This window comes from Mytilus edulis, chromosome 9 (assembly GCF_963676685.1).
Source record: "Mytilus edulis chromosome 9, xbMytEdul2.2, whole genome shotgun sequence".
Taxonomy (NCBI): Eukaryota; Metazoa; Mollusca; class Bivalvia; order Mytilida; family Mytilidae; genus Mytilus; species Mytilus edulis.
The window spans coordinates 85,786,392-85,812,866 of NC_092352.1; the positions used below are offsets into that span (position 1 = coordinate 85,786,392).

Below are 26,475 nucleotides of genomic sequence, written 5' to 3' on the forward strand. Positions count from 1 at the left end.
GTGCGCATGTGCACAATAATAAACTTTACGTATAATCATATCTTAAAAGTCATATATCTTAGTTATATAATGCAGTTGTTGTTGCGTAGACGAGGGTACCGATATGTTTTTTTATCTGGTAATGGTACTTTAAATGGCTGGAACTCTTTTAAAAAAGACTGCTCAGAATATAAAAAATAAAAATTTCTTGTGAGCCGAATACTTATAGTTTTTAAATATTATGCTTTCAGGTCCAATTTTTCTAAATTCTATATGATTATTATAAATACAGGTATGAAATTAAGAAATGTAAATATACTCATAGTGTTAGTGTAAAAAGCATATATTCACTTTCATTTTGTAATCTCGCCTCGTACCTGTGATTGAAGATACAGAAAGGAAAGGAACAACCACTTAACTTCAAGGGTTAATTGTTTCTCTCTGAGTTCGTATTTTTTGCGCATTTTTGTCTTAGTTTTTAGACGCTATGTCAATCTTTGTTCTTTTTCAAAAAGTAACACTTTAAGGTATGAGGAAAAAATCTACTTTCAGAACACATGTTTGTCCTCTGCTTGCCCACACTTTTTGTTTATCAAAGCTGACTATGCGGTATGTGTTTTGCTCATTGTTGAAGGCCGTACATTGACCTATAGTCATTTTATTCTCGACATTTGGACTCCGGCCTGACTTTGATGGATACATATAATCTTTCAATCAGTTTAATTGGGGTCTAGAGCTGGCGTGTCAGTAACTACTAGTAGTCTTTGTTAATTTATGTAATATTGTCATTTTGTTTAGTTTCTTTTGTTACCTATTCTGACATCGGACTCGGACTTCTTTTAAACTGAGTTTTACTGTGCATATTGTTGTGTGTTTGTTTTTTAACATTGGCTAGAGGTATAGGAGGAGGGTATAGATATATAAAAAAACATGTTTAACCCGATGCATTTTTGCGCCTGTCCCAAGTCAGCAGCCCTGGCTATTGTAAGTCTTGTATGGATTTTAACTTTTGTTTCTTTTATATCTTTCGGAGTTTAGTATGACATCCATTCTCACTGAACTAGTAGACACTTTTGTTTAGGGTCCAGCTGAAGTACGCCTTATGGTGCGGGATTTTATCGCTGCATTGAAAACCCATTGGTGGCCTTCAGCTGTCATCTGCTCTTTGGTCGGGTTGCTGTCTCTTTGACACATTCCCCATTGCCGTTTTCACTGGCAACTACCGGTATATCATATTCCTTTTTTCTTGTCTGATACTTATGGGTTTATCGAATTCCAACTGTTTGAGATTAATCTTTAAGATGACTCATTTAAGTTATTCAAATATTTTTTGAGACATTGTTTTAGGTAAATATCAAAAGGGGGAAATGAAAGATTGTTCGAAGTCTGTCCAGCAAATATTGTTATCTTTGTTTAATAGTACGACCGTTTAAGATGAGTTGTAACTTGATAACAAATCACTGCAAAAACAGTTCTAAATTTAATCAGAATAGATCAATATATAGATATACATGTAGGAAGATGTGATGTGAGTGTTTTAAATGAGACAACTCTCCATCCAATAACAATGTATAAAAGTAAACCATTATAGGTCAATGCACGGCCCTCAACACGGAGCATTGGCTCACACCGAACAACAAACATTAAAGGGCTCCAAAATTACTTGTGTAAAACCATTCAAATGGGAAAACCAACGGTCTAATCTATATAAAAAACGAGAAACGAAAAACACGTATAAATTACATAAACAAACGACAACTACTGTACATCAGATTCCCGACTTAGGACAGGTGCTAACATTTGCATATACATTTTTCTTTAAATTTTCCATAAGCAGTATTAATGAATAACATACGAATATATTGAAACATATGAAAAATACAGGTATGAAGAAACACGTACAAATGTTACGCTCGACTGATGAAGAGTTGGCGAGGCTCCACTGTCGAAGTTTGAGCGTAACTGGCGATAGACCGATTTTTTTCTGTCTCCTGTGTCCATATTTCACCCTTCCCATATTTTATTTTCCTCATATTGACCACTTCTGTTTTTGGACACGTGTTGGAAAAGCCCGTAAAATCCAAACGATAAATAGGAAACATGAAATGTCAAAAACAAACACGAAGAGACATATTATTCGGTCTATACTGGCGAGTATACGAATTTTCTATCACTGGTACTGTTTATCACTGTAAAGGAATAGAACAAAGAGTAACGAAAAATGTTCCGCATCAATAGTGTTTTGGGTTAGCTTTTGTCCGGTCTAAATCCTTTTTGATTGAGCTATCATGCTAAAGCATGCTTGGGATTGTTACTAACCAAAACTTAACCCTGTCCGAATTATAATAAGTATTGCGGGTTAAGTTTTGATCATTCAGCTGCATATACGATTTAGTTTTTGTATTGAATGCCGGCCAAAGTACATCGGTTTCTTCAGAATTTGGATTTCTGAAATATGAAAGAACATAGAAAATTATTTAAACTTATAATCAGGAAAAAACAATTCACGAAGAAACAAAGTCAACTCTGGCTTTTTTTATTGTGTCACATGTTACTGTCTGGTCGACAGATGCTTTAAATGTTCTTTTATAGACAATTTAAATGAAAGAATGTGATATTTTTTCATATTATTCAAGCTTTCACAGACGAAGCAGGAACATTAGATGTTCCTTTAGCACCTGATGTTTATTCTCGTTGTTAGAGTGTAATCTTTAGTAAAGAATTAAAAGGTCCCTTATGGTCATATGGCTTCTGAAGAAGTTATGTACTCGGGTATAAAATACTTTTTTTTTAATTGTATTTTAAATAGATCCGGAAAAGCGCGTCAGACGCATTAACAAGTGTAATTTTTCTTCTTATATATCTGCACACACAAAAAAAGAGTATACTGTATGCGAGTACCCATGGTTTAGATAGTTTTTTTTTTTTGTGATTCATTTTTACTGTTTGTTTTGTTATTGCAGCACTGTTCTATTTTAGACTGAAGTAAAAACTAACCGATAACACGTATAAATATAGATCCCCATAAATCTGTGTTTTTTGACAGGAGACTATTGTCGAATGGTTCAAGAAGTCCGTGTTTTTTTTATGCAAGTGTCTGTTTAACCTTTCATGTAAAGTGAATTAGGTTTTGGATGCAGTTGTCTCGATTTTTCTTCCGTTTTGGTATACCTGTGATATTTACTAGTTTACATTTATCATAGCTATGGCCTCTTCGTAGCTGATCGTAGGACAACGTGGACCCATATGCGTGCTTCCTTTTGTATTTACAGTTTTTGATTGTCATCAATAATAACCTTATACCCGCATTTCTATAAAGTGGTTATTATTTAACGGAATTGATTGTGCAATAACCAAAATTGAAATATTTTAAATAAACAACTTACCCGGTTTTGGCAAAATTTGTCCAATAATCTTTCATACGTAGGGCTAAATCAAACTGATCGGGAGTAACTGGTAGGTGAGCATAGTGTAAATCCTCAATTCCAAATAGGAAGACAACTTCCGATGCATGTCCAGATCCTCTGTACCATCTTGGTCTGGGTGGGCCAAACGGAAGAGGGCTTTTTTCCGTAAACACATACTGATATGTTTTTGAATATGTGTTATTATTCGAGTGCGACTCTAATATAGAAAATGAAGGCGCGATGAAGAATAAATCTGTATACATTTCTAAAACTTGTCGACTTTGTTCATCTATGTTGTCCTTGACGCTATATTCATTACAAATGGCATCAGAAACTTTTACGCTATGATGATAATATAATCCAGATAACGAAGGCGCAAAATGTTTACATAAAAACGAAGTTGGAATTCCATTTGTAATGTTGAATTTGTACTTTTCTTGTTCTTTTACTGTTGTTAAGAGATAAAGAGAGCCTTCCATATTGCAGTTTCCAACTATCATATCGAGAGACCGAAACATACCATACTCTAGTGAATTCTTGTCTGACAGAACTTTTGAGGGCAAGCTATTAAACAGTTGACCATCAATAACCGGTGCTAGAGGAATCGACACTCGTATTGATGTTTCTATGTCCGTAGCTAGTGTATCGAGGGTTTTCATTATATCCATAGCAGTTTTAGATCTCATACAATCCAACATGGCATTATAATTTTTAGTTATTGGATCATAAATACAACCAACAGCATCGCTTAAAGCAACAGATACTAACTTTGCGTCATCAGTCAGAGCAAAGAAAGAATCCGCCACACCGCTCTCGGCAATGACTCGTTTAAACAATCCCTTGATGCTCGGTATAACTGACAATAGAGACACACTGAAACCTCCAGCTGATTCTCCAAATATTGTTACAGAAGACGGATCACCGGTGTAATCGGCAATATTTTCTTGAATCCACTGTAGAGCTAAGATTTGATCCCATAAACCAAAATTTCCTCGAGCAGCAGTATCATTGTATGAAAGAAAACCAAATATTCCAAGTCGGTAGTTTATTGTTACTACAACAACGTCTCCTCTAGCAGCTAACATTGTACCGTTATATAATGTTCCGGATCCAAATTGGTATGCACCGCCGTGTATCCATACCATTACAGAACGTTTAGTATTAGATGATATAGTATTTGGAACATATATGTTCAACTGCAAGCAGTCCTCCGAGTATCCATTATACCTAAACATAGGATTAGGTTCTGGTGCTTGCATGCAAGCTAGGCCAAGGCTAGTAGCATTTAGAGTTCCATTCCATTGACCATACGGCTCAGATTTGGCAAATCTTAGTTTTCCAACAGGTGGTTTGGCATACGGTATATTATAAAATTTGTATACAGATGTTGTATAATCAGGTGTCGGTTCTTTTGTGCCATTTATATAACCAAGTCTTGTTTTAATTGTAACTGGTACACAGGAAATCTCGACGGAGTAGAAATATATCAGACAAGCTAAACCCAGCAATTGTCTGGCCTTTAAAGAAAAACATATCATGCAAATAAATGAATCAAAATTGGCATCGTAAATGTTTTTATTATGTTTTGGATCTTATACATCCTCGGCTTACGAATATTTGGCTTTGAGAATCGCTAATGAAGATTAATCCAAAAAACCTCTGAAGCTTGAAATTACGAAAGTGTTTTTTTCTTTTCTTTGAAGTATTTGATTTTGGAAGGCGAACATAAACGCAGAGTGTTTGGAATAGTGTATGGCAAAACAAGTTGATGAAATTATTTGTTTTGAGGTAAGAAAGATTTTGTCTACCTCAAATGATATGATTAAGTACTAATAAACATTTATTTTTATCAATTCATCATATTGGATCAGTATATTTAGAATCATATTATGGCATTTGCAAGTGAAGATTTAGAGATAACATAAAAAGGCGGAAATAATAAAATGAACGTCTAAGAAAGAAACGAGCGAAAACTTACTCAAAGATGCAAATGTTTCAAAAGATTTTACTCATTTTCGGTCCGGTTTCTTTAGAACTATTGCATAGCAGTAATTAGAACACAATGTTAAACAAAATGTATTTCTTATTATTATTCTCATAAACTCATCATATGTACCTGGCTTAAAAGTTTGCACGTTTTGTCAACAACAAAAAAGTTATGTCACACAAACTCATATAAGAGCCAGTGTTAACATTTGACGTAATTAATTATTTGAATTGTCTTATAATTCTATATGTGGTAGTTCATAATTTTACTTACCATTATTATACATATAAACAAAGATCAAATGTAGTCTGTGAAATGTTTACAAATGTTATCAATTGTATAGTTGTACATATTATTAGGAGATAAAACTTTATCGCCGGGTTAATTAACTGGTTTGTCTGTTCAATAAGTAGGACTATCAGACGAGAACATGTGTATCCGTATTCTTTTGTGATAAAAAGTGGCACATTTTAGACTACAGTCGAAGTAATGCATCAACCTTTATTCAAAGTTATGGAAATGGAAGATAAAAAAAACTAATTCACCTCATTGAAATTTAATACAAGAAAATTACCCAATAAATTCGATAGTAAAATCTTGTATCTGTATTTTTCTCACTGGCATTTATACCAGATTTTCTGATATCTATAGATGTGATTCTTTTTCCATGTTCGAATTTATTTTATTTGTCGATTTTGTCGGTTTTTGTTTGTTCTTTTCCAAATTTGCAAATGTTTTGGGAGCATCACTGATGAGATAAAATTGTAGATATGTGCGGCTGGTGAAGGACGACTGGTTCCATGAATGTGAAGGTAATTGTTAAAGTTATATGTTTTGTTGTTGTTTATTTTGTTTTATTTTAAATTAAACGATACGTAGAGGTTTACCACTTATTTTAAAAGACGAATTTTCATTGAAATAAGTCCTCATAATTGGTGAATAACGGACAATTCAATTTTTCTTCATAAATATTGTTATAATGTTTTGATACTTATACAATCTTGGCTTTCGAATATTTGGCTTTGAACATTGCTGATGAAGGTTAATCCAGAAAGGTGGCTTGGACGCATGAAATTTAGAAAGTGTTGTTTACATTTTTTTTTTTGTAGTTTTTGCCTACAAAAATGAGAGTCATTGGAATAGTGTAAGGCAAAACAAGTTGATGAAAATATGTTTTGATGTAAGATAGAATTCTTTATGTCAAGTGATATGTTTAAGTAAGCATCTGTATTTATTAATCTCTCATATTAGATAAGTATATTTAGAATCATATTATAGCATTTGCAAGTGAACAGATAACATAAATATGACAGACACAAATCGATGAACGGATAAGAACAAAACGAGCGAAAAACTACTCAAAGATGCAAATTTGTGAAAAGGTTTTACTCATTTTTCCATTCGGTTCCTTGAGAACTAGTGCATAACTCTAAGTTGAACACTTGTAATACAAACTGTATTTCTTATTATTATTCTCAGGACGATTTTCTATAACTCACTTACTTATTCAACATGTAAATTGATTGACTATAAAAAAAGAAGATGTGATATGATTGCCAATGCACAAGAGACCAAAATGACACAAAAATTAACAATTATTGGTCACCGTACGGCCTTCAAAAATGAACAAAGCCCATACCGTAAAGTCAGCTATAAAAGGCCCCGAAATGACAATGTAAAAAAAATTCAAACGAGAAAATTAACGGCCTTATTTATATAAAAAAATTAACGAAAAACAAATATGTAACACATAAACAATCAACAACCACTGAATTACAGGCTCCTGACTTGGGACAGGCACATACATACATAATTTGGCGGGGTTAAACATGTTAACGGGACCCGAACCCCCCTTACCTTGGACAGTGGTATAACAGTAGAACGAACTATAAAAATCAGTTGAAAAAGGCTTAACTCATCAGATGGACAAAAATTACCAGTGGACGTGGCCGGGTACTTGTACATCCCAACAACAAAAAGACACTTAGACTAAATTAATTAAAATTAATGAGTTTTTAGTAGTAATTCATATACCATTTTTGGTTTTTAGGCGGATCCATAAAAGCGCTTCGGACGCACAAAATTCAAAGTATATTTTTTTTCTATTCGCTATTTAGAGCACTCGGAAATGTTTAATCACTTAGCCTCTGTTTTGTCTGACCTATACAATTATGTATTCAATAAACCTGCATTTTCTTCCATCAAATACAACATAACTAATTCTTAACTTGTACTATTGCAGTTAAAGTTATAAACTCATCATAGATACCAGGCTTAAAAGTTTGCATGTCAGACGCGCGTTTTGTCAACAAAAGACACGCCAATGACGCTCAAATGGAAAAGTTATGTCACACAAACACGTATCATTTCAGCCTGTTTTAAAATTCTACGTAATAAATAAAGGCAACAGTAGTATAGCGGTATACTACTGTTGCCTTTATATACCGCTGTTCAAACTCATAAATCCATGGACAAAAAACAAAATCGGGGTAACAAACTAAAACTGAGGGAAACGCATATTAAATATAAGAGGAGAACAACGACACAACACTACAATGTAACACACAGAGAAACGGACCAAGCATCAAACAAAATCCCACGAGAATAACAAATATAACATCAAAACCAAATACATGAATTTGGGATAGACAAGTACCGTGACACGTCTTATCGCAATGTGAATTTACACTAAAAAATAAGAGAAAACAAACGACGCAACGTTAAAATGTAACACACACAGAAACGAACTATATATAACCATGGCCATATTCCTGGCTTTGTACAGGACATTTTAAAAGGAAAAAAATGGTGGGTTGAAACTGGTTTTGTGGCCTGCCAAAACTCCCTCTTTAATAGCCATGTGAAATATAACATTAAAATGACAGCTCAACACCACAGGACTACAATATAAATAAATTGGAGAACACAATTGACAAAGAAACACACGAACAACAGCCAACAAAAGGCAACAAGTTCAAAATTATTTGAATTGTCTTATAATTCTATATGTGGTAGTTCATAATTTTACTTACCATTATTATACATATAAACAAAGATCAAATGTAGACTGTGAAATGTTTACAAATGTTATCAATATATGATTAGGAGATAAAACTTTATCGTCGGGTTGATTAACTGGTTTATCTGGTAATAAGTAGGACTATCAGACGAGTACTTGTGTATCTGTATTCCTTTGTTATAAAAAGGGGTCAATTTAAAACTACAGTCTAAGTAAGGGATTAACCATCATTGGAAGTGATGGAAATAAAAGATAAAATAAATAAATTGGCCTTCATTGAAACTAAGCATACAAAAAAGATCCCCAATAAATTCGATATTAAGTTTTAAAAAAATCTGGTACATGTATTTAATTGAAAAAGACAGGTTGGTTTTATTTAAGTTGGGAAAGTATGGTTGTCCTAATGAATAAACATACTTTCAACAAATGATGAGTTATTGGTGCATCAATCGACCACCCTCGGTTGAATTTGTAACTCTTCTCCTGGATGAATGAACGAAATCTGCCGAGTTTAGATGAGTGGTTGGTGTGCACCATACTTGCCCTCTTTCATTATTTGTGATTATGATTGCAGTTATTCAACTGCTGCAAAACGAATGCTTTCACTTAATTGTTTGTGTGCACATTGAACGACAAATCTGTGTGACGTATAGGGTTTTCTGACCTCAGACACACGAATCAATAAATGTGTTTGTAGATAGATGTTTGTGTGTTCTGTTTAATTGTTCCTTTTAAAATTGTTATACGATGATGACTGATGTACCCATATTTTGACTATTTTATTTATTGTGTCTGTTTAGTTAACGCATCAATGTAAATATAACGGAATTTGATGAGACTGTCATCAAAGTGAGAGGTTTAGCGCTATAAAACCAGGTTTAATCCACCATTTTTTACATTTGAAAATGCCTGTACCAAGTCAGGAATATGACAGTTCTTGTCCATTCGTTTTTGATGCGTTTTGTTATTTGATTTTGCCATGTGATTATGGACTTTCCGAATTAATTTCCTCTAAGTTCAGTATTTTTGTGATTTTAATTTTTAAAGGACAATGACTATATTAAACAATTGAAACTATGTATTCAACTTGAAGTGTAAAGTAATGAGTAAACAGGACGTGAATCAATTATGAACAATACAATTTTAGTATAAAACATGAACGAAAAATCGGAAGGAAAACATGGCTTATAGATGTGAGTTAAATACAATGGGAAAAATGAACGATTATAAATTTGAATCAATCACAATTCGGGTATAGTTACGGATATCAAATTTTCTTTTTGTGAAATTTGGAGTTCATGTTCAAATGTACATCATCTGTATCATGCAAAGCTGTGAATATTTTTCTAGTTTCGGCTTTATCTTTTTGTCTTTTTTTGTTGTTGTTTTATTTGTTGTTTTCAAATACAAATTTTTCGTCGAGCATTACTGGTGAGATAAAATTATAGAAGAGTGGCGGCAGATACCAGAGAGACAGTCAAACTCATTTGTGCATCTGGTGTAGTAAATATAAAAAAAGAAGATGTGGTATGATTGCCAATGAGACAACTATCCACAAAAGACCAAAATGACACAGACATTAATGTGATGGTAAAAGTGAACCATCACTAGTAAAAAAGTAAACCATTATAGTTAGTCTGGCACCATTAATGTGATGGTAAAAGTGAACCATCACTAGTAAGTCTGGTACCATTAATGTGATGGTAAATGTGAATAAATATTTTTGCTGTTGTTTATTTTGTTGAATGAATTTAACGAAACGTAGCGGTTATAATCAGTGAATTTCTTGGACTATTAAATGTTTCCTTTGTGCATAAATAACCTCATCATAGATACCAGGACTAAATTAAGTATACGCCAGACGCGCGTTTCGTCTACAAAAGACTCACCAGTGACGCTCGAATCTAAACAAGTTAAAAAGGCCAAATGAAGTACGAAGTTGAAGAGCATTGAGAACCAAAATTCCTAAAAGTTTTGCTAAATTATTTGATGGTATTTCATGTCTGCTCAGGAGTGCTGACTACTGGACTGGAGATACTCTTGCACAATAAAGGCAACAGTAGTATACCGCTGTTCAAAACTCATAAATCCATGGACAAAAAACAAAATCGGGATAACAAACTAAAACCGAGGGAAACGCATTAAATATAAGAGGAGAACAACGACATAACACTAAAATGTAACACATATAGACAAAATCCCACGAGAATAACAAATATAACATATATATATAACATCAAAACCAAATACATGAATTTGGGATAGACAAGTACCGTGACACGTCTTAACGCAATGTGAATTTACACTCAAAAATAAGAGAAAACAAACGACACAACGTTATAATGTAATACACACAGAAACGAACTATAATATAACAATGACCATATTCCTGACTTGGTACAGGGCATTTTTAAAGGAAAAAATGGTGGGTTGAACCTGGTTTTGTGGCATGCCAAACCTCGCACTTTTATGGCCATGTGAAATATAACATCAAAATGACAACACAGGACTACAATATAAATAAATTGGAGAACACAATTGACAAAGAATCACACGAACAACAGCCAACAAAAGGCAACAAGTTCAAAAATTTAATACGCCAGAAGTGTATTTTGTCCACACAAGACCTATGTGTGACGCACAGATACAAAAGTTTGAAAGCCGAAACGAGTACAAAGTTGAACAGCATCGAGGACCAAAAGATCAAAAAGGATTGTGCCAAAAACGGCAAGGGTTTTCTGTTAAGTTACCAGAAAATCCCTATAATTTAGAGTAATTTATACTTTTGCAAACAGTAAATTTAATAAAATGAATATTCAAAAGATGTACATGATAAAGCTGAAGTATTAACTAATTACAGGAAACAACTGAAATACATTTACATAACCAGACATTTGAAACACAAAAGTAGACACATCCGAATACGTTTAAACCTCTACGCCAAGTTACGTCCTATTTGAAACGTCTACCAGAAGAGGCTTCGATATAGCGATTGGAAAAACCAACAAAATATACACCTTTTAGTTTAATGCGCCTTTTATTACAAGTACATAAATGAACAAAAAAGTGGAAATCCTTAAGCAGAATGAACCAACATAATTATTTGAAAGCCACATATTTATGTGTGTATATTGAAAAAAACCATGCCCTTTCTTCACGTTGAAGATACAATCAAATTTTGTCATTTTTTTTTGTAAAGCGTGTTCTAGATATGACTGTAATCAAGTTATAATGGTTTTTTTTATTGACTCTTTGATATATCTATTTCATTTTTTTTCAATTTCGAACTTTTAAATCACTAACTGACATATATGAACTAATTTACTTATTGAATTGGGGTAATAAAAAATCAGAAATGAATTAATTGGAAGATGCAATCGCTAAAGACATGTTCTACTGTACAATTATAGCTTTTTTGTCAGGTCGATTCGAGGACATATCGATCTGAAAGAAAAATATGGACTGAGGAGAAAGTCTGAGGTCGATATACTTCTAAAGGCCAATATATCCTCGTATCGACCCATACAAAGGTTACAATATCACGGCTTTGGGACGTACAGACGAGATTTTTCACAATGACATCAGGTTTGTTCCAGTGTCATTAATGTATCATCGGACATTAACCTGGTAAAACATATTTTCTTTTTGTTTCGATTCCCGTCGAACGTAACCTTTGTTTGAGAAATTTGCAACCTAAACTTTTGATGAATTATGTATCGCACTTCCAATCTTTTCAGGTACAATGAATAAAGTAAAAGCAAATACTTATCAGCACAGATTGTATTATTACACCACAACATCCGAACATCTAATATCTAAATGTCTATGCTTCCGAAGATTACTAATTTAATGAATAAGTTTATTTGCAAAAAACATATACATGTTATAGCAATCAAAACATATACTAAAAAGATGACGCACAATGATAAAAAGTAGAAAACACCACACAACGATATGATGTAAAGCAATAATATGACATCTCATTTCCATGCTGCCTTTAGATAATCACATAGTTTTAAGGTCGTCAAGGTTAATTGACAGTTTTTAACAATTGATCTAGTTTCAAATTATTTGTCCAAGAACAATAGTATTTAGGTAAATGTGACTTTACATGTCTGTATACAGGACAAACGAAAACAAACTGATATTCGTCTTCAACACAGCAAAGACATAATTGTAATTCTCGTATTATTAATTTAAACAATAAACATTAAAAATTGATATATGTCTTTTTCATATAGGATGAATGGGTCAAACATGATTCTTAAATTACACAAAAACAAGAACACATACAAAAACAAATAAATAGAAAAAGTAAAATATAAACTGATGATGAGAATCGCAGTTATAAATGATGAGGATATTTTCTATTCATCATGTTTAAAACCGATCATATTTGAATTTTTCCTTAATCCGAAGAAGAGACGAAAATAGTATGTATTGATATGTGAGTGCAAGATAGTATAAGCATGATAAGTCGAAATAAGTTGATTTGAACAAAATGCGATGTGGCGAAAAACACTCAGCTTTATAATATGTTGAAATATATAAATCAAACCCCAGTGTAGGATAAACAATTATAAAAAATACATATCAAGGGACTCAGTACATTGTTCCAAGAAGTTCTCGTACGAATTGGATGGGGATAATAATGCTGAGGGCTGAATGTTTATCGGTATAAGTAAAAAAATTCAAGTCCATGGTGAAATAAGAACAATGAAAATACTTAGCAGTCTAATAGCCAAAAAGAACGAAAAATCTTCAAAATGATAGAATTGAATATTTATATATATTTTTTTAATTGTCAACTTCATATTGATTCCAATGATGGTTATCGACTTAGAGAAATATTTAATCTTATTCTACAAAAAAAAACTTGACTAATTAATATACCTGTCTATGAAATAAAAGCTTTATTGTATATATATACATATTTAGTTGGAGACAAAAAAAACCCCACAAAATAGCAAAGAAATAACAATTCTATTAAAAATGAACACATGGAAAAAATGTACAAGACGTCTGCCCTCGAATCTTATGACTACTTTATAAATACGGCAATGTTTTTAGCATGTTCAATGATATAGAGGTTTAGTATTTCTTTTAACTCTTGTTCTTGAAAAAGAGAAATAAATAGGGTTTGACTAAAAGGAAACAAACCAGATCAACAAAGAGTACGTGGATCACATTGAATATATTTTTGATTGATAGAGCCATACTCTAGTTTTTTTTATTCCCCCCCCCCCCCCCCCATGCGTTTTTATCAGTAAAATAAGTTTTTATTTAAAGTCGATAACGGATTTGGTGTATTTAAATTTGTATTTTTAGAATCGCTAATTACTATTTAGTTTTCAGTGCACGTTTGTTTACATTCTTTAACCAAAGGTTTCATCTCGAAATTTTTACGTGAGGTCTCGTAGTTAAGGTCAAAGCATATGGGAAAATATCGGCGAATAAATTTATAGGAAGACAATAATTTATTATCACTTCATCTATTCAAGATAAAGCATTTGCTTTTGGAAGAAAGTTCTTGTACACTTTGTTATAGTAATACTCTGCCATTCAAGTAAATAAAACACAATCAACTATTTTAAATTTAGGTTTCATATGACTTTAAGAATACAAATCCTTATTTGTTTTACATTTGGTAGTAGCCATTACTTTGTTATCAGCAATGTCATACTGATCTTCGGTTTGTTCTCCGAGAAAGTGATCGTAAGTATTGTTTACGTCATCTTTGGATTCATTACCGGAAGTTTCTGTTACATTATATGTATTGTCTGACACATGGACGTCATATGTAAACGGTTCACTTTCTGATCTTGAAGGTACATGTGTAGAAACTTCATATTCGTTCTCTGCCTGGTGCAGTCTGTTTGGAACATCAGACGTCTGGTTAGCATTATTCCCCAATGATTGTGCAGTTACTTCAGAATAATCATACTGATTCTGGTTTTCTGATTCTACATTCATTTCGATTTCTTCAGTATGCGCTATCCCCTTTTGTTGTTTTGATTGCCTAAATCTGTAAAAATCAAGCCATATTTTTATGATAAATTAGTCTGGCGTTAATGTTAACTACATATATTTTATGTAAATGTTTTTATTGTAAGAAGTGTCCTTTGATACTGTTATATCTACTTAATTTATTGCATTTATTTTTTTCATTTGTTTTGATGGCCAATGCTTTTTTTATTTGTTAGTGCATTTTATATGAGCAAATCCTCACTCAAAAATCTATTAGACTAAACGTAACATCTTTAGATCAGACGTATTATATCGTACATATATATTTGTGAAAAATTGTTGTCCATGTCTTAATATTAATGATAAGATTTAAAATGGATATTCAATATAACTTACCTCTTAAACAACAAAGCTCCTATTAGAAGAAAAATCAAAGCTAATACAACACCGAGCACAATTCCAACGATGGTTAATTCTAAAACAGACAGTGAGCTTTGTAATTAGTTAGAATCTTATATGAATCATAACTCAAGGTAAAAGATTAAGTCTATTACATTACATAGAAATCTTAATACTTTACCTTCGTTTGTTAATCAAAGGTTACAAGGGGGAACAAAGTCTAACTTTACTACCTAAACGTTACAAGTTTCAATATCTTTAGGCATAAATGGCCTCAGTCATAGTTGGCAAAATTATTGGAGAATTTTGGGCTTACAACGCTCTTTGTGTTTTAAAAGGCTACACACTATGTTTTCGATCGTCCCTTCCTAAATTTGACAAAGGAAAAACGTGCGTCTGTCGTAACAAGTTATCAGCTTAGTTTATTTGAATTACAAATATGTGCAAAACATTAACAACTGTTCTTATACATAGCATACACCATACTATAAATTTTTAAGTCAAAATTTCATTGTTTTATTATGGTTGGTTGACCGTTCAATTGCAAATTATTCAAACAAATAAGAATTTATGAAGTGAGGAATTTTACTATAATAACATTTGATATGTTACACTAAAAGATGTAATGGGATGGAGGGTAAGTTTTTACTTTTAATCGAAAACGTTTTCTAGAGACAAGCATTTTGCATAGACACTTAAGGACGCCTTACAGAGGTGTTGCAATGAATCTTAAATGTTCAGATGGCATGATGTTGTCCCTTGACGGAACATATGGTGTATAAAGAAAGAAAAAAGAAAAAAAAGTGTCCTGTACCAAGTCAGGAATATGACAGTTTTTGTCCATTCGTTTTTTATGCGTTTTGTTATTTGATTTTGCAATGTGATTATAGACATTCCCAATTGATCTTCCTCTAAGTTCAGTATTTTTGTGATTTTACTTTTTTTTGAAGGGATTTACTACCTAACAGGAAAAGTCAATATAGCATATTTCTCTATCACAGTCCGATCTTTTTTCTTGTTAACTTATATATGACATAAACGAAATATCTAATATTAAAATGCATTTCTATCATATAAATAAATAAATGTTGAACTCTTAAACTCTTAATAAAGGAATGCATTTTACTCGCTGCAAGTTAAGAACAGAAAAAAAAGAACAGAAAACTTAATTTCCAAACTTAGCAAATTCATTTTTGTTTGCATGTCCCTTTGGTTTCTTTCGCCTCTCTCTCAAAGATGAAACATATAGTAGAAATAACAGCATAAGGAACATATATAGACCGATAAATTACTTTTATATGTACAACATACTGTGACTTTATATTATCGAAGTGATCTTATGTCAATCGTGAAAATGGACTGGCTCCATAATTCATCCGCAGGCGTAAGATTATAAACTGAATTTCATATCGTTTTTGTTTATTGATAAACTTGAATGATTGAGGTTTGACCACACGCAATTCAATGAAAAGATATTATATAGGGAGTACTAAATGAAGAAAAATATCCAGACTTACATATGCATTGAATCGGGATGCATGGATCGGTATTAATTTTATATTGATATAATGTCCTCTGACCAGTTGATTAATCTTTTATAGACAACATATTCTCTATTATACTTTTTTCCAGTTTTTTATCTTTAAATAAGTTTACCCTAATGGTAACTGTCTTCATCATGTTGCCTACCTTGTTCAGGCTTGTTTGTAGATGATTGTCCTAATTTGTCATTATTAACACTCTGGAAGCTAACGGTTGTATTTGTGACTAAAAACATCAATCAGATCATATATTTTAAAGATAAAAAATGCACAACACATATATTTGAATATGACTAGTGATACAAAAAGGAAATGAAACATATAAATTATATATGAATAAAAAACAAGTGTAAATAGTTAGTTCAAAATGTTATGCATAAAACCGTTTAGTCAGATTATTGTGTAATAACTTTTTTTTAGTATGTCATATCTGTTTACAATAGTATTATTGTAATATTCGGATATAATCTAGCCCCCACATTTAAGATTATACTTATTTATAACATGTCCATTGACTAACACATTTTCATTTATTGTATTCTTACTTTTTTTCAAATAACATGTACTCAAGTTGTAAGGGGGCGACAATTTAACTTCAGAAGAGAGAGGGGAAGGATGGGGTATTTGTTTTATAGTCAGAAAATTTATTTATTTTTTCCGACATGATGAATCATATTATTTTATTTTAATTTAACACTATAATGTATTGGGGGAATTCGCAATCACAAAATTGTATGTGTCATCTGCCTGACCAGAGTATTATTTTCATCAGAGTGAGGATCAATATATTTTTTAGAAAAATACATATGCATCCCTTTTCCCTTTGAAATTAAATGATCGCTCTCTAAAGTAGTTCATGTATTTATCAATGGATACAATGGTGACAGTGTGTCGTGATTTGTTTTTAAGTTACTACATGATTAGGAACAGATAAGCACTGATTCTAAAAGTCAGTAAAATATCGTTTAAATTTGGTTGCAATAGTTATTAAAGGTACAAGGATTATAATCAAGAGTTCCAAATGGTGAAGTTGAAATCATCCCTTCGTAAATTTTACGGACGCCATCACGAGTTGGTTGACCGTTATGGAATAACCTTTTCACAAATGATATCGGATATGTCGTAACTACAATCCCCTTCCCTTCATGAATGTGACCTACCGAATTAGACTATTTACCGGATTTGTTATCACATTAGCAACACGACGGGTGCCACGTGTGGAGCAGGATCTGCTTACCATTCCGGAGCACCTGAGATCACCCCTAGTTTTTGGTGTTGTTCGTGTTGTTTATTCTTTAGTTTTCTATGTTGTGTCATGTGTGCTTGTTTGTTTGTCTTTTTCATTTTTAGCCATGGCGTTATCAGTTTGTTTAAGGTTTCTGAGTTTGACTGTCCCTTTGGTATCTTTCGTCCCTCTTTTTTGAACCTCTACTTGACGATTTTATTTGAAGCAGAATCACAAACAACCTTCACAAAAACAAAAACAAAAAACTTCAGATGCCAGAGCATTCGTTATGTCTTTGTATAGTGTTTTTGCTTGTGCTTTCCCCCAATTGTTACATTCAGACTGAATTTTTAATTGCAATGCGGGAAATACGCGCATTGTAGACGTATTTATCTGACACACTCTGTCTTGCTTCTTTTGAGTTCGTGCAATTACTTTAATTTTTGTTTGTAACCTTGAAGTATCTCGCCATAACCAATTCAGATATTTGAACATCAATAAACTAATGTCTACTTAACTTAATTGATACGCCTACGCATTTATTAAAAGAAATAAACTATGGTGGTGTAAAATTTTGAAAAAAGTAGTTAAGATCAGGTTTCTTCGTTTGTTGCAATAATTCCTGATTTGAAAAAAATATTACTTATGCATCTCAAAGTATCTTCAAATCAATATAAGTTCATATACTTGAAAAATAAAAAAAAATGATTAAAGGTATAGATAAACGTGTAGGCATTTGCATATGTTTATGTGTATATATATGATATAATAGGCTGGAAAATATAAGATGCAGGAAAGTTAAAGCAGATTAACATTTATGCGGAAATGGGTCGTGAACATAAGTTCTCTAGTGGTAATAATCAGGTCAACATCTTCATATGTTTTTAAATCGCCTTTTTGACAACAAATGTAATCACTTATATTATACACTGAAATTTGAGATTCAAAACTAAATGTTTAAGCGGTTGTATATTAAGTAAAGACTTAAAAAAAAATCACCATACTGAAAAGGGAACGCCAAAAATCAAAGACCTTCGACGATATTAGAGAATTTTAATATGTTACATGTTTCCGAAAGTCTTGTCTTTGATCCGCTTTGTTTAGTGAAAGGATATCAATAGACACGCCATTTTGAACAAATATTTTATACTGGTGGTTTTTTTTTAGTTTTTTTAAAACTGATTTCAAATATACATAATAATACATGAAAACGTATAGAAATGCATTTAAAATGTAGCATGAAATAAATTTAAAAATGGAAATGGGGAATGTGCCAGATATAACACTCACACCAGCAGCGTGGAAAGGGATTAATATAAGTTGCAATAACTTGTTTCCCAATCCACTAGAAATAAATATGTTTAAACTAACAATACGACCAAAGATCTGAAAACAGAAATTATATATATATAAACAACCACGACATGACATATGTGATTGTTACGTAGTTTAAATAGAGTAGTTGCTTATACCTGTAGTCTGGGTAATATTGATAAAATTAGTCGTTATATTTTTATGATCTGTAATACTTGGATTCTCGGTGGTTCCAGTTTCCTCTAAAACAGTATAGGTAGGACTGAATAATGTACTTTATAGAATATTCATGTTACAATACACAAAAGTGTTCAAATATGACAATTTATCTCCTTTCTTGACAATCCAATTTGAAATAAAGTTTTAACTTATGTATGTTTTGACTATGTTAAACAACACAAATAATGCACTCCTTTTTATTAAAATATATACATATATATATATATATATATATATATAGATAGATTACTAAAAAATCCAACATTTCCGGTATGAATAGTTTTAATTCACTAGTACTTTCATGTTTAAATAACAATCTTCAGGTGAAACTATACATGATTAACGTAACTATGTAACGGTAGGTATGTAACGTCATAGTTGTCGTTGAGTATATAAAGGGAGATAAATCGTATTACACTTAGTCTATATATAGAAGTATGGAGCGTCATTATTACACAATAGAAAATGCATAGTTTGCATTCAATCGTGATTTAAATTTTGAAATAAAATGTTTTTCCTTTACTTCTCGTGTAATGTCACAACCCATATTCATTTTATAAAATGGGAATATATATATATATCAAGTATATTCATGATTTCAATACTAAAAAAGTAAAATCACAAAAATACTGTAATCCTAGGAAAATTCAAAACGGAAAGTTACTCAAATAGTAAAATACATAGCTCAAACACATCAAACGAATGGATAACAACTGTCATATAACTGACTTGGTACAGGCTCATATGTAGAAAATGGTTGATTAAACCTGGTGTTATACCAGCTAAACCTCTCAATTGTATGATAGTTGGTTGCATTAAATTCTATTATATTGACAACATTTGAACAAAAACAAACAGACATAATAGGTAAATGTTAAAAATGGGGGTACAAAACAAATTAAAACTTAATATATTTTAAGTGACAAGTTTGTTCCAATGGCAACACTTTATGATTTAAAATATAACACAAAACAAAATAGTCTTAAAAATTGGTCATTGAAAATCAAACTTAAGGCTTTTGCATTTGCAATTTGCCGAGGGACTTTCTGTGTATAATTTTCCTCGGAGATTTGTATTTTTGTTATTTTACTTTATGATCAACTATATATTAAGTTGTATATCTTTGGTTGGCGGTTGAAAAGATACATATGAGTTCATTAAAAAAAAATGGTAATATTTTTCGTTTTTAGTGTGATGAAAATGTTGTATGCAATTGAAATTTTAACATTAAGAAATAATTAAGTTTGTTCGTTATTTGTTGTTGTATAGAATAAATTTACAGAAATCAGAAAATATGAAAGGGTTGCTAAGAAAGACAAGGCTTTCAACAATAAGTAAGATCCATAGTGTATAGTCATCTATAAAATACTCTGAAATGTCAAAAGTAGAAAAGGCAACCAGTCTGATATCTGACAAACCGTAAACGACAAACAAATATGTCAGTCAGTGACCAAAGACGAAGGGGTGGGGTGGGGGTAGGGAGGGGGGCTCGGATTGGTCCTGAACCCGAAACCGCGGGCTTAAAAACATGAAATCCCGAGCTCCCGTATTTAAAAAATGTATAACTCCCGACATCCCAAAATTCGAAAAAAAAAATCCCGGATTCCGAAAGCGTCAATCCCGAAATCCCGAGTTTAAAAACACCAGATCTCGACGTACCGAAAAAGGTCCTGCCCGAAAGACAACCACGGAATTTATGACCTTATTATGACCATGTATATATATAATGCTGCTGGGTCTAACATATTGTTACTCCTTAAATCCTCCATAGATATCGGAAGACATGTAACATTATAACTTATATAAAAATGATAAAATCTGTTTTGAATGGTTAATGCAAGGCACAAAAACCCATGTTTATATATACAAACGTCTCAAAGTACTTTCTTAAGAGTACTCACAATTATTCGTGGTTGAGATTCGTATTACTCAGTCTTAAGTTTATTTCTTTTGTGTTTGTACTATTGTTTGCCTGGGTTTTTTTTCTTTATTTAGCAATGGCGTTGTCAGTTTATTTTCGACTCTTTGGTTTGAATGTTACTTTGGTATCTTTCACCTCTGTTTTACTGAATTTTGAACTTTTTGGAATTTTGGATCCTCAATGCTCTTCAACTTTGTACTTGTTTGGCTTTATAGATATTTTGATATGAGCGTCACTGATGAGTCTTATGTAGACGAAACGCGTATCTGGCATACTAAATTATAATCCTGGTACCTTTGATAACTATTTACCGAAAGCTTGTTCAAAACCAAGAACAACTGATTATCAATTAACGATCCGTTATATAAAAAAAGAAAGTCATACATTTATGAATTGATATTGACAAAATATAATGAAATACGATTAAGATTAAACAATGCTTTAAATTTATATTTTACATACCATGATTAACTTTTCTTTTACAGTGATATTTTACATACAAGTACTTTGTAACACCGGTACATGGATTTCCAAATATATCTTTCTTCACGGGAATAATACATTGCTGTTGTTCAGGACATTTAACATTTAAGACTTCAAGGGTCTGTTCGTGGTTGTCACAATAAATACTTTCGATGCCTAAATATTCGCTACATCGTTGACTGTCTGACCGTTCACGACCAAAGTTTGCATCATCAAACGAAATTACAAAGTTGCTTTGGCATCTTATAATAAGGTTTTTTCCTTGACACAGATCTGCAATAAGTCATAAATCATTCATTACTTTAAATCACAATTAATCATGGCATACGATGGAATGTTTAAACAAGTCGGGAACACTACTGTAGATAGAACTGCCTAAATAAACATAACAAATTCCTTACACTTATAACTGTTTCTTTACTTATGACTCATTTCTTTTCATTAATCTGTTAGAAAAGTAAGAATGCATCATGGACTACTAAGTGTTTATGATCAACGTTCGTGATTTAAAGTATTCGTTCATTTCCATGCTAAGAATAATGAATAGCTGTTTCTATGCAAAGAAACAAGTGTTTGAATTACCCAAAATATATCCATTTATATCATTGATGGGTTAATTTTTTTAAATAATTTTTCCACAAGACAGCAACGAAAACAGTGAAAAAAACAATTAACCATACGTACGATGAACTTTCATTCAGACAGTTAACAAAAAGGGATCCTAGAATTTTCAGTGGTTTCGTTAAAAAAAAAAGGAATAACAAGAGTGTGGCAAATATCAGTTTTGGTCACTTAAATGTCCCAGATATTCACATAATTGATGTAATGATATTGTGCCTTTTTTATGATTGAAAAAAACAACATTAAATCGTGGAGGGGTATGTATAACTATTTATAACATTTTTTTCAAATAAACAAACGCAAACACCTATCAGAAAGATTGGTTTTCCATAAACATGAAAAGATATATGTACTAAAGAATTCTGTGTAATATTGTTATATTTATGATTTGACAGGTTCATTACATTCAACTATCTTATTAATCGAAACACTTCAAGACATTTCTCAATTCTTGTCTGACAATGTAAACAAAATTTATAAGAAATGATATTTTGGCAATTTGGATTTTCATTCAATCTAAAAGTGTTCACTTTGTTCTGAATGTAATGAATCATTTAACTTTTTTTCTTCAATCGTTGCAATAAGCTGAAATTGTGAAAGGAAATGAAGAATTTGTCAAAGCGACAACAACCCGACCATAGAGCAGAAAACAGTATTTTCCTTTTGTTTTCGCCTTTGAAAAGTTCATCTTCTTTAAACGAACTCAGATATTTGCAAATCTTAATAAAAATCATTCCTAAGAAATTCCTTTCATTTATTTGATACAAGAATTTTACTTTTCCTTATTTTAATCGAAATGGGTTACTTTCGTATTTAATTTTGACTATGGTATGGAGAATTTAAATGATTTATGATATTGCACATGAGTCAATAGGACAGCAGCCAAAAATGTGATTTCTTTAATAATTTACAAAACACGCACACTTTACATCAGTTCTGGTAGTTTTCTTATTGATAAAGTTGTAACATTCTAAAGCGTACACAAAATTTGAAATGTGTAATGTTCTCATTTTTGGAGCCAGAACAAGACACATAATACTATGCTGGTATGTGTGAAGGACAAGCTCAACGAGTCGCGGATTATTTGATTAAACACAATCCGAGTGGAAAATAGAAGAAATAAACTGGTCATAAACAGTGAAACCTGTTTTATGTGACCTCTTAAGGGAGAAAAAAAGTTGTCACTTAAAACAGATGGACTTGAAGTTTAAACTCTATGAAACGTACTACAGAGGGATCTAAAATTTCTTGTCTTATAATACAGATTTTCCCTTAATACAGGATGTCTCTCCAGCATGTTTGACTGTAATTTCTAAAGGTTTACAATTCAATAACTTTTAAAAATATATTACGAAGGCTATGTTTATTCACCATATTCCTAAGAATGATCTCGGCGGGCCGAAGAACGAACAGTTATTGACTGCCTCTGGAACTTTATCACATGCCTTTCCGTTATTTATCTATTGGGTTTTTCACATGCAAATTCATACATTTCCAGAAATGTGTTTGTAAACATGACATAAAACCATTTGTACAACGGAATCTCGAAGAAAATTTCCAGTATTTAAGTTAAATTGGTACAGGGGATATAACTTTTGATAAAAACCCGCAGGTCTTTAGAAGTGAACAACACTAATGATATACCCTCAGTTGATAATGCCGAACTTTTGTCCGGTTTCCTAGAAGCTGAACTTTTTTATGGTTTGAAAGGCATTTCACATTATGAATCCAACTCTAGACAAGTTCCAATCCCAAAAACTTCAGGGATAAATGAGATGCAAAATTGTCAATGCTTGTAATATTAATAAAAACAATTAAAAAGGTGTATGTGGTCGTCTATACATTACAATTGTCAAAGAAAGAAACATTCGCATAGTTCTTGCATGTATTGCATTTACTGTAGTACATGATAAAAAGATCTCTCGATAGTTAATAGAAGGTGTCAAGACTAAAATACACCCTAAACGAAGGTACATATTATCGAACCTATGTCCTGTAAATTGTTTATTTTAGACCTTATCGATATCGGTTTTTCCATATTTATGGTTTTTCAAAACAATTGTGTTGTTTTTGTTACCTGACAAGTACCTACTTTGTTAAATAAGTAAATGATATACATACATTTGATTATTTCATTTTCAGAATCATCTGGCATACTGGTAGATTTTGTAAAATTATCTACAAATATTGAAAAATAAATAGAGGAAAATATTTTATCAATAGTTTTATATATTCTACAAAAACATATAGTGTTATTCAAAAGTTCTGCTTTAAAAAAAACCCAGCCAATTTATCTATATCATAACACAAACTGCCTGTAGTTTTCAATATTTAAACATATTATCAACTAACTGTCGTGAAATAGAAAAATTTTAGGACACGAGACGGGACGAGAAAACTAGTTTCACTGATGAGCATTATGCTACTCTTTAATATATGCGACCTTTTGTGTTTCGTTGGTTCTTATAACATGAATCTGTACTCTAAAATATCCTGTCAGTATGTAATTGTTCTATTATATGTAATTATGTAATATTTCTATAGTAAATTAGAAAATACGAGGAACCAAAAACGTCAAAATTATTTAATACGTAGTGGGGTGAACCATTTATAGATTCTTATAAATTCTATAAAACTTTTGGACTATTTTAAATTTCGGTCAATTTCTAAAACTAATTCTTTCATACTTTTGATTGTTTAACCCTGTATGCTAATATTGCTCATGTAACATTTTAGAGTTGTTTGTATAAACATTGAACGACAAAAATATGTGACGTATACATTTTCTGACGTCAGACACGCGAAATTGCTTCTTTTAAAATTGTTAAACGATGATGACTGTTGTACCCATATTTTGGCTATTTCATTCATTATGTCTGTTTAGTTCACGCATCATTGTAAATATAACGGAATTTGATGACACTGTCTTACAAAGTGAGAGGTTTAGCGCTATAACACCAGGTTTATTCCACCATTTTCTACATTTGAAAATGCCTGTACCAAGTCAGGAATTTGACAGTTCTTGTCCATTCGTTTTTGATATGTTTTGTCATTTGATTTTGCCATGTGATTATAGACTCTCCGATTTGATTTTCCCCTGAGTTAAGTTTTTATGTGATTTTACTTTTTATTGATGTAGGCAAATTACAATATTGTATTATGTCTTAGTGTGATGAATCGTAGGTATGGTGATGCTTGATAATGACTATTAGCGAAACCAGGAGTATTTGTATTCATGATTGACAAAGTAAACACAATCCTCGTGTTAATAAAGTCAACCATAAAGGTGATTTTTCCCTTTTTTATTCTGTTACATGTACAGGTGTAAATTTGTCTTAGTTTTGGTCAGTATTTTAGTTCAATCAACGATAATGCTTAATTTCAAATAGTTATGTTTTAAACGCTTTTGATAAGAGTGTTGCATCTCCTTATCAAAGTGGCCTCTGTTGCCAAGTGGTCTAAGTATTTTTCACTGTAATCACTAGCCTGTCAACACTGAGGTTGTGAGTTCGAACCCCGCTCGTAAGGGTGCACTCGACTCAAATCTTAATTGACTAGGATTGTCAGTTTTCCTATCGAAGGTTGGTGGTTTTCGCCGGGAACTCCGGCTGCTTCCACCAATACAAACTGGTCATTACGAAATAGCGTAAATGAGGTGCTTAAAAATGGCGTTAAAACACACAAAATATCAAATCAAATCTCGTTTCTAAGAGCTCTTCCCCAATATGCTTATCAACCAAAATAAATATATTTGAAATTATCATTTAATATGATTCTGTTTACACAGTATCAATGCTTAAAGTAGAATTTTACACCATTTATGATATTTTATTTAATTGATTCATACAATTTAAAGTATCCCTGTTAATCATTGATACCGTATTGTATCTGTATAACTCTCCATCCTAGTCACAATTTATAAATGTAACCATTATAGGCCAAAGCACAGTTTTCAACATGAAGCATTGGTTCACACCGAAAAGTAAGATTTAAAGGGCCCCAAAAATGACTTTTGCAAAACTTTTCAAACGGGAAAGCTAATCTATATAAAAAAAAGAGAAACGAGAAATACTTATGAACGACATCAATACAATTAACGGTACCAATTTTCTTGCACCATATGCGCATTTCGACAATACACAGACGTCAACTACTGAACATCAGATTCTTGACTTAGAACAGGTGCAAATTTAATATTTATATGCCTTATACATATGATAATACTATCTTAGTCTTTCAGTACAATTTCGTTTGAAGTGTTACAAAAATATTTGCTGATTGGTATTCTGGATAACAAATAGTAGATAAAAGATGATAAATACATTAAGCACGCGCCTATCAAAAAAGTTCTTTTAGAAATTGACATTAAAGAGAGGCAAAAGATACCAAAAGG

At 31.8% G+C, this 26,475-nt stretch overlaps 2 protein-coding genes across 6 annotated transcripts in view; both read right to left on the bottom strand.

Annotated features, from left to right (window-relative positions):
- Positions 1-1,773: 1,773 nt before the first annotated feature.
- On the bottom strand, positions 1,774-5,710 carry LOC139489253 (para-nitrobenzyl esterase-like). The gene is made up of 3 exons (XM_071275490.1): positions 5,647-5,710; positions 3,366-4,903; positions 1,774-2,427 (listed from the first exon to the last, which is right to left on the bottom strand). The coding sequence occupies exons 1-3, from the start codon at positions 5,647-5,649 to the stop codon at positions 2,271-2,273; spliced, it is 1,698 nt and encodes a 565-aa protein (XP_071131591.1). The 5' UTR covers positions 5,650-5,710; the 3' UTR covers positions 1,774-2,270.
- Positions 5,711-11,410: 5,700 nt separating this feature from the next.
- Positions 11,411-26,475, bottom strand: part of LOC139489254 (uncharacterized) — a 51,447-nt gene continuing 36,382 nt past the window's right edge. For 2 of the 5 annotated variants that reach the window (XM_071275491.1, XM_071275492.1), the window contains exons 2-7: positions 24,204-24,260; positions 21,441-21,734; positions 18,997-19,080; positions 16,448-16,525; positions 14,756-14,834; positions 11,411-14,417 (exon numbers count right to left, since the gene is read on the bottom strand). In XM_071275491.1, the coding sequence (XP_071131592.1) occupies positions 14,006-14,417; positions 14,756-14,834; positions 16,448-16,525; positions 18,997-19,080; positions 21,441-21,734; positions 24,204-24,260 (1,004 nt within the window). In that variant the 3' untranslated portion in view covers positions 11,411-14,005. The remainder of the gene's footprint in view (positions 14,418-14,755; positions 14,835-16,447; positions 16,526-18,996; positions 19,081-21,440; positions 21,735-24,203; positions 24,261-26,475) is intronic. The other 3 variants (XM_071275494.1, XM_071275495.1, XM_071275496.1) reach the window with 2 other exon arrangements.

What these genes read in the sequence shown, in the direction of transcription:
- LOC139489253 (XM_071275490.1), bottom strand. An exon ending in ACAAATTTTGCCAAAACCGG is followed by an intron (nt 2,428 to 3,365) that starts GTAAGTTGTTTA and finishes TTCATATTTCAG; the next exon opens with AAATCCAAATTCTGAAGAAA.